Here is an 8,424-nt window from a genome sequence, read left to right on the forward strand (position 1 = left end):
TTTTTATCCCTTTACAGCCTCCCTTTTACAACGGCCTACATTTTATCATTAGTATCAACCTTATATTTTACTCTTATTAATCCCTTATATTTACTGGTATGAAATTATCATTCAACGAATATATTCACACATATATATATATATACAAAATATATATGATTTTCTATTTTTTTTTCTTTTTTTTTTTTTTCGATATAGGCATTAATTACATCAGTTATTCAAATGTTAGCCCTTATATCCTTTCTTGTTTCTTACATACCAGGTATAAAAAAATAAATTATATATATATATATATATATTATATACGTTCAACTCTGATATATATTTTTAATTTGTATTTTTTTCATAGGGGGAGCAGGAGCCATCAAAATGCTTCTTAATGCTATTTATTCTTATGTTAAAAATTTATTTAGAAGAAGCAATACTTCAGATTTACCCTTTTAAAGTAAAAAATAAGAAAAAAAAAAAAAAAAATGTGCTTATTGAGTATAATATAAAAAATATATATATTTATTCATTTATATTTTCCATATAAAATAATAATATTAAATTGCGTAGGAAAAAGAGCTTTTTTTTTTTTTTTTTTTTTTTTATTATTATATAATTGTAAATTTTATTTTTAACAAATCCAATATATGAAATTTCCTTTTCCTTTTTCTTCATTTTTATCTTTTTAATAATGAAATTATTGTCTTGATTTTCATTTTTTTTTTTATATATTTTTTTTAAGTCTACATATAATAATTAAATTAAAAATGAATATTATATATATATAGTATATATTTTATATATGTTATTTTTACTTTTACTTTTACTTTTACTTTTTCTTTTTAATTTTTTTTTTTTTATTTATTATAAAATTCTTTTTTTGTTTATATTTTATTTATGTATGCGTGATCATTTGAATATATATAAAAAAAGACCAGAAAAAATAAACATAAACATAAACATAGAATATAATATATATTTTTTATTTTGTATTATTTAAAGATGCTTATGATCACCTTTTTATTTTCTTACAAAATAATGCTTAAATTATTCCACGTGTCATAAATTAAATTATAAATTAATATTTAATTCAATGTGTTCTTTTTTTTTTTAAATAATAAATAGGAGAAAAAAAAGAAAAAAAAAAAGATAAACCTTAAATATTAAATATAAATAAATATATATATATATATATATATATATATATATATTTTTCCATTTGTATAATTCATATTTCATTTATTATATAATACAAAAAAAAAAAAAAAAAAAAAAACATTTCAATTTTTATTTTACAAATTTTAAAATGTAAAATTTCAGGATAAAAAGTTAAAGTTATTAATTAAAAAAAAAAAAAAAAAGAAATTTATATATATATATAAAAAGGGGATATATAAAATACAAAACATAAATAATAAATATTAACTATATTATACTTATATGTATCAATGGATGTATATAAATATATATATATATTAAAATTATCATTTTTAGAATGTATGCGCGAAAATGTATATGGTGTTGTATTTTTATAAAATCATTTAATCAAAAAAAAAAAAAAAAAAAAATATAATAATAATTAAAAAAATAAAAAAAAATAAATAGAATAAAATAATAAAAATATTAAATTATGAATAAAGTTTTATATAGAATTTTTTAAAAGCGTCAATATATAATGTGCTAATACACTATATATATATATATATATATATTTATTTATATTTTTATATATATTTCGTGATTTTATATTTATTTTATTCATATAATCTTATGATTTAAGAACATGCACCTGGTAAATTCTGTAAACCTGTACATCGGATTAATTCCTTATTACAATAATTAACACCACAATTATAACATCTATCACTACATGGATTTCCAAATAAACATGGGAGCCAACAATTTGATTTTCCACAATTTACTGACTCTTTGAAACATTGTGAACATGTATCTGACATTTTTTTATTATCTTTGGCTAGCTCCTTTTGAACACATTCCATAGTACTATCACCTGAACCTAAGTTGTCAACTGAACATTTTAATAATATACTAAAAAATTTATTGCTAGGAGACAACTGTAAACCTTTATTTCTACTATTGCTAGGCTTGGTTGGATCAAAAATGATATCTTTATCTGATTGTGATAAGCATCCATTTGTTACATTTGATTTTAGTTTAATACGATTTTTTCTTTTTGAAGAACATACATCTAAGTTATTTAAGATATTACTTATTAAATAATTTATTCTTTGTAATTCTGGATCACCAATAAGATTAGCATTAAATATGATATGAGGAATATCTATTATTACATATGATTGATTATTATCACATAAATTATTTATATGTCCATGTTTTATAATATTTGATATTCTTAATAAAACTTTTTGAGGATTTAAACTATCATACCTTCCACTTAATAATTCTCTAACACTTTTATGAATTATACCTATATTATTTTTATGAGCATTTTCTAATATTACATTTACAGAATCACTTAATATTTCTTTGTTATAACCATAGGTGGATCTTCTAATTATTTCGGCATTACAATTTAATGTATAAGATGTAAATCCATACTCATTATTTATTTTATTACTTAATAAACCTACAGCTAATAAAGATAAAAATTTTACTAACTTTTTTACTTTCATCCTCGTTACTATGGCAAGAATAAACGGTATTTTTTTTTGATATATAAACTAATATATATAATATATATATATATAGATAGATATATTTATTTTATTTAATTAATTCTTAATTTATGTACTTTTGTATATATTTTTATATGGTCTATATGAAAAAAAAAAAAAAAAAAAAAAAAAAAAAAAAAAATGATATTTTATTATTCATAAATATAATATTAATAATTATAATCATATCTTTTCATTTTATATAATATATATATATAAAATATTTAGATAGATAAAGATGAAAACAAAAACAGGTTATTTTTTAAAATTTAAAGAGGATATTATAAATATTATATATATTATATTTATTTTCTTTGGTCTCTTTAAAAATTATGAAAGAATAAAATAATGACATTTCTCATAAAAATAAAAAATATATATATAATACATAATATATATATCATAATTATATATATATATATTTTTTTTTTTTTAATATACAAAAAACATATTCATTCTATATAATTATATATATAAATATATATATAAAATATATATTTTCTAGAAATATTATGCCATTTTGTTGATATTATATAGATATAAAATTAACTGATAAAATATAAAAATATTATTCATTAATTTTTATTTTTATTTTTATTTTTTTTTGGCATATATATTATTATACATATATATATAATATATAATTAATATGATGCATATAAAATTTATTTTATATTCTTATATATTATATATAATTCATTTTATTTCATTGCATTTTTTTTTTTTTTTTTTTTTTCTTCTATATATATAATATATATAATATGTAGGTTTAAAAATATATTAAATATATATATATTATGTATGATAATGTATAATATATATATATAATATACAACATATAATATATATATTTAATTTAATTTAATTTAATTTAATTTAATTTAATTTAATTTTTTTTTTTTTTTTTATTAGTACCTATAATAATAAAATGAATGTAATTCCTCCTAATTGTTCTTCATATATTCAGGTTCTTTTACATTTTCATTTCAACTTTAATTCTCAATTTTTTTATTTTTTATATTTAAATAAAATTAGGTTTAATTTAGCTTAGTTTAATTTCCTTCTTTTTTTTTTTTTTTTTTTTTTGATAATATGTGTTTTAACACCTTTAATACAATATAATAATAAATTCGAGAAACCCCAGAAAAAAAAAAAAACAAAAAAAAAAAAAAAAAAAAAAAAAAATTAATTAGGTTCTAATAATTTTATACCTATAATGAAATGTTAATATTATATATATATATATATTTATTTATTTATTCATATTTATGTAAAATTTTTTTTTTTTTTTTTCTTTTTTTTCTCTTATATGAAAATTTAAACTTTTCTTATACACGTAATTAATTATAAGAATACAACTGTAAAAAATTATAAAAACAAACTTGCTGTTCTGTGGTAAATTGTTGTAAAATTATAAAAAGAAAAATTTGTGTAAAGAACCATATATAACATTTATATATTATATATAAAAAGCTTTTTAAAAATTTCAAAAATTAACTTTTCTTCCCAATAACCATTAGTATATAAAAAAAAAAAAAAAAAAAAAAAAAAAAAAATTAAACACTATCTAAAATAATCACCATAATATGGGATTTATTAACAAATATATTATTTTAATATTATATAAAAAAATTTAAGATTAATAAAATATATATATATATGGGTTTTTTTTTGTTTTTTTTTTTTTCTTAACTTGGTAGTAACACATATACATTTAGGATCAATCGAGAAATAAAATAAAACTAGGAATTTTTTTTTTTTTTTTTTTTTTTTTTTTCTATGGTCCTTCATTATATTTTTCGATCTATTTTTTGTAAAATATATATATATATATATATAATGTCGTATTTATGTGTACCTAAAGAATCCAATTATATATTTATTTACATAATTATACTACACATAATATATTTTTTATATTTAAAATAATTATAAACACATAAACGTGCAGAAGGTGTAATCATGATTTCAAAGGTTTTCATGGTTGCCATATTTTAAGAAAAAAAAATATATAATAAAATGGAAGTAATATAAATATATTCGAATATTATAAATATATTAAAATATTATAAATATATAGAAATATATTAATATAATTTATAAAAAGAATATTTTGCAAATATACGAATAAATGAATGAATAATATATAGGTGTGTATAACTAAAAAAATTTTCCATTGTATACCCTTTTTTTGATAATTATCTAAAGGAACTATTTAGTAATATTATATTATCATATTGTTTTATTTGTTCTTTTTATCTTTTTAGAAAAAAAAAAAAAAAAAAAAAAAAAAAAAAGAATAAGAATAAGAAAGAAATAAAAAGGTTTCTTCTTTTGCTATATATAAATATTTGATTTTAAATTTTTGGGTTTTATTTATTTGTAAGTTCTTGACTTCTTACATCTAGGTATAATATTCATATTATATTATTAATTATTATTATTTTGTTTTATTTTTTTATTATTTGTAAAAGAAATTATATACTTGAAAATTTTATATGACTTAATTTTATTAAAAAAATTTTTAATCTCATATACAAGTTTGAACGAGTAAAAAAATAAAAAAAATAAAAAAAAAAAATAAATAAATAATATGAAATAATAATAGTACATAAAATAATTTTACTGTTAATGGAGAAATAAATATGGTGTATAATATTTGAGTTGAAAAAAATAATCCTAAAATGTAAATATAATATAATATATATATATATATGTAATACATAGTTACTAATGATGATATTGATAATAATATATTCCTATTCTTTCTTTCTTTCTTTCTTTCTTTTTTTTTTTTTTAATTAATATGATATTTTAAACTTGATAAAAAAAAAAAAAAAAAATTATAAGGAAAATATTAACACGAATAAATATATAATTACACATTTATATTTTATACATATCAGACTTGTATAATTTTATTTGTGAGATATTGAAAAGGAAATATTGAATATTTAAAAAAAAAAAAAATAAAATAAAATAATACAACTTATACATTAATATATATATATATATATTATATTTGTCATTATATTATTATTTTTCAGTATATACAAAGTAAAGATATACTTATTTAAGTACATGGGAAAAAATATATATATATATATATATATATAATATATAATATATAAAAAATAAGTAGGTACCCATTTTGGAAAATTATTAATATAAAAATTACTACTTGGGTAGAAAGTGTAAATATCGTTGAGTTGTTATATATATGTATATATGTATATGTATATATTTATATATTTATGATTATATAAACACACAGATATATTTATTTTCTTTTTTTGTTTTGTTTTATTTTTTATTTATTTTTTTTTTTGTGTTTATCGAGCTGTCTTTATATTTTATAACATTTTTCAAAATGAAAAATGGAAGACTCATAAATAAGAAAGCTATACAACTAATATTAGGATTATATGTGTTGTTCACATTTTTATTTATTAATATTAACTACTGCTATGGAAAGAATATAAATAATGATGAATATGTTAGAAGTGCTGATATATATAAAGCAATAGTTATAGATGCTGGATCTACAGGCACAAGAATTTATATATATAATTATCATATAGTAGATAATGAGAAAAGTAATATAAAAATAAATATTCCATCTATAAATTATAGAACTACACCTGGATTAGTATATATATTAAATAGATATTTTTCTGGTGAAGAAGAAGAATTTCATAATTATTTTAAAAATATAAAAAGTTTTATTTATGATAATGTGGAAGAAGAAAAACGTTTTAATACAATAATATTGTTTAGAGCATCTGGAGGATTTAGATTATTAAGTATTAATGAATCAGAGAAATATATGGAATTTTTAAAAAATTATTTCTTTACACATTTCAATGAATTTTTATTAATTGACGATTTATTAGTAAACGTCCTAAGTGGCAAGGAAGAGGCAATTTTGTCGTTTGTTTCTATATATGCTCTGCTTCAAAATTTCAATCCGAGTCCTCTTATTTTTACAGAAAATGATAAAAGAGATAACAATATAACTGATGACCAAAACGAAGAGGTAAATAATAAAAAAAACGATAACCGTGATGGTAATAATAACAGTAACGATAGTGATAACACCATTGGTGTTCTTGAATTAGGAGGAGCAACTGCTCAAATTGTAATAAAGGTTCCTTTGTCTAAAATGAACAACGATATAGTAAACCAATTTAATTATCAACATAAAGAAAAAAAGAAAAATAACATTATTGAAGAAAATTATAAAAATAAAAATATCGTAAAAATAAATTTATTTGATCAAGATATATATTTATATTGTAAAAGTTATCTTGTATTAGGAAGACAAAATGCTATGAAAACATATTTACATTATATATTACATAAGCATAAAGAAATAGATGAAAAGAATAAATTTATACAAATGGCATGTTTCCCAAGAAATTTCAAGTTTCATATTAATAACATATATAAAACATCAATAGAAGAAGATTTATTAGAATATGATGGAAACACAAAAATTAAAGATGATGAATATATAGGTGTGGGTATTGGTAATATAAATATGTGTAGACAAGAAATACAAACAATTCTTGATTATGCCCAAATTGATGATTTGCCATTTAAAATAAAAAAATTTATTAAATTATATGGAATAGAAAATTTTCATCACTTTGCAGTGGTAAAAATAAAAAAAAAATAAAAAAAAAAAAAAAAAAAAAAAAAATTAATATTAAACATATAAAAGGATATATATAAATAAATAAATAAATATAAAAATATATATATATATATATATTTTTTTTTAGGATATATTAAACATAGCCGAAAGTTTTAATCCCATTTCTCTTAATACAAATATGTATTTGGAAAAAGCACAGGAAATATGTCCCCTTACTATAGATGAAATAAGAAAAGTTGTCAGACCAGAATCAAACATGGAAAAGGCTCAGACGTCATGTTTTGGGTATATAATATAAAATATATATATATAAAATATATATATTATAATAATAGGAACAATTTCGTTTGAAAAAAAAAATTTCTTTTTTCCATATATATTCATATATGTCTTGATTATTTTATTTTATTATTTTGTAGGCTCATATTTTTATATGAATTTATGAGATATATTCTCAAAATTGACAACTCCATATTATTTTACTCAACCAATTATGTAAATTGAAAAAAAAAAAAAAAAAAAAAAAAAAAAAATTAAAATTAAAATTAAAATGAAAAGATATACAGAAATAAAAATATGCATATTAAATGACTAATATTATATTGTATTAATTTTTTTGTCATTTAACACCTTTTCTTTCTTTCTTTTTTTTTTTTTTTTTTATCAGATAAATAAAACGAGCATAACTTGGACTATTGCCGTATTGCTAATGGAAATTCCGAAAGTTGTTCATTTAATTAGAAAAAATGAAAAAATAAAAGGTGTACCCTCAGATGAGCTTTGAACAAGAAAGTATAAAAAAAAAAAAAAAAAAAAAAAATGAAACACCACAACAGTAAGTGGACATATAAAGGTATATACATATATATATATATATATATATATATATATATATAATCTTTATATTTAATCAAAGTATTATACAACCAAGGAATATTATATAATATAATATAAAATAGCTTTTAAAATTAAGAAATAAAATAAATTTTTATAGTAATCATAAAAATATAATTTGTTATTAATTTTTAAACATAATTTTTTTAAATATAACATATGAATCGAAATAATGAAATAAGAACATAT

At 16.8% G+C, this 8,424-nt stretch overlaps 3 protein-coding genes across 3 annotated transcripts in view; 2 read left to right on the forward strand and 1 right to left on the reverse strand.

Annotated features, from left to right (window-relative positions):
• Window positions 1-444, forward strand: part of PADL01_1320700 (protein transport protein SFT2, putative) — a gene marked incomplete at both ends in the record, with an annotated part of 1,082 nt that extends 638 nt beyond the window's left edge. Inside the window, 3 exons of the mRNA XM_028683749.1 lie at window positions 18-96; window positions 199-262; window positions 350-444. Of these exons, the coding sequence (XP_028539896.1) occupies window positions 18-96; window positions 199-262; window positions 350-444 (238 nt within the window). The remainder of the gene's footprint in view (window positions 1-17; window positions 97-198; window positions 263-349) is intronic.
• Window positions 445-1,763: 1,319 nt separating this feature from the next.
• PADL01_1320800 (conserved Plasmodium protein, unknown function) lies at window positions 1,764-2,642 on the reverse strand (the record flags this gene model as incomplete). The annotated part of the gene is made up of 1 exon (XM_028683750.1): window positions 1,764-2,642. One exon carries the CDS (start codon window positions 2,640-2,642, stop codon window positions 1,764-1,766), a length of 879 nt encoding a protein of 292 aa, XP_028539897.1.
• Window positions 2,643-6,054: 3,412 nt separating this feature from the next.
• Window positions 6,055-8,125, forward strand: PADL01_1320900 (adenosine-diphosphatase, putative; the record flags this gene model as incomplete). The annotated part of the gene is made up of 4 exons (XM_028683751.1): window positions 6,055-7,341; window positions 7,469-7,626; window positions 7,761-7,836; window positions 8,009-8,125. The coding sequence occupies 4 exons, from the start codon at window positions 6,055-6,057 to the stop codon at window positions 8,123-8,125; spliced, it is 1,638 nt and encodes a 545-aa protein (XP_028539898.1).
• Window positions 8,126-8,424: the final 299 nt, after the last annotated feature.

This window comes from Plasmodium sp. gorilla clade G2 (assembly GCF_900097015.1).
Source record: "Plasmodium sp. gorilla clade G2 genome assembly, chromosome: 13".
Classification (NCBI taxonomy): domain Eukaryota; phylum Apicomplexa; class Aconoidasida; order Haemosporida; family Plasmodiidae; genus Plasmodium; species Plasmodium adleri (nom. inval.).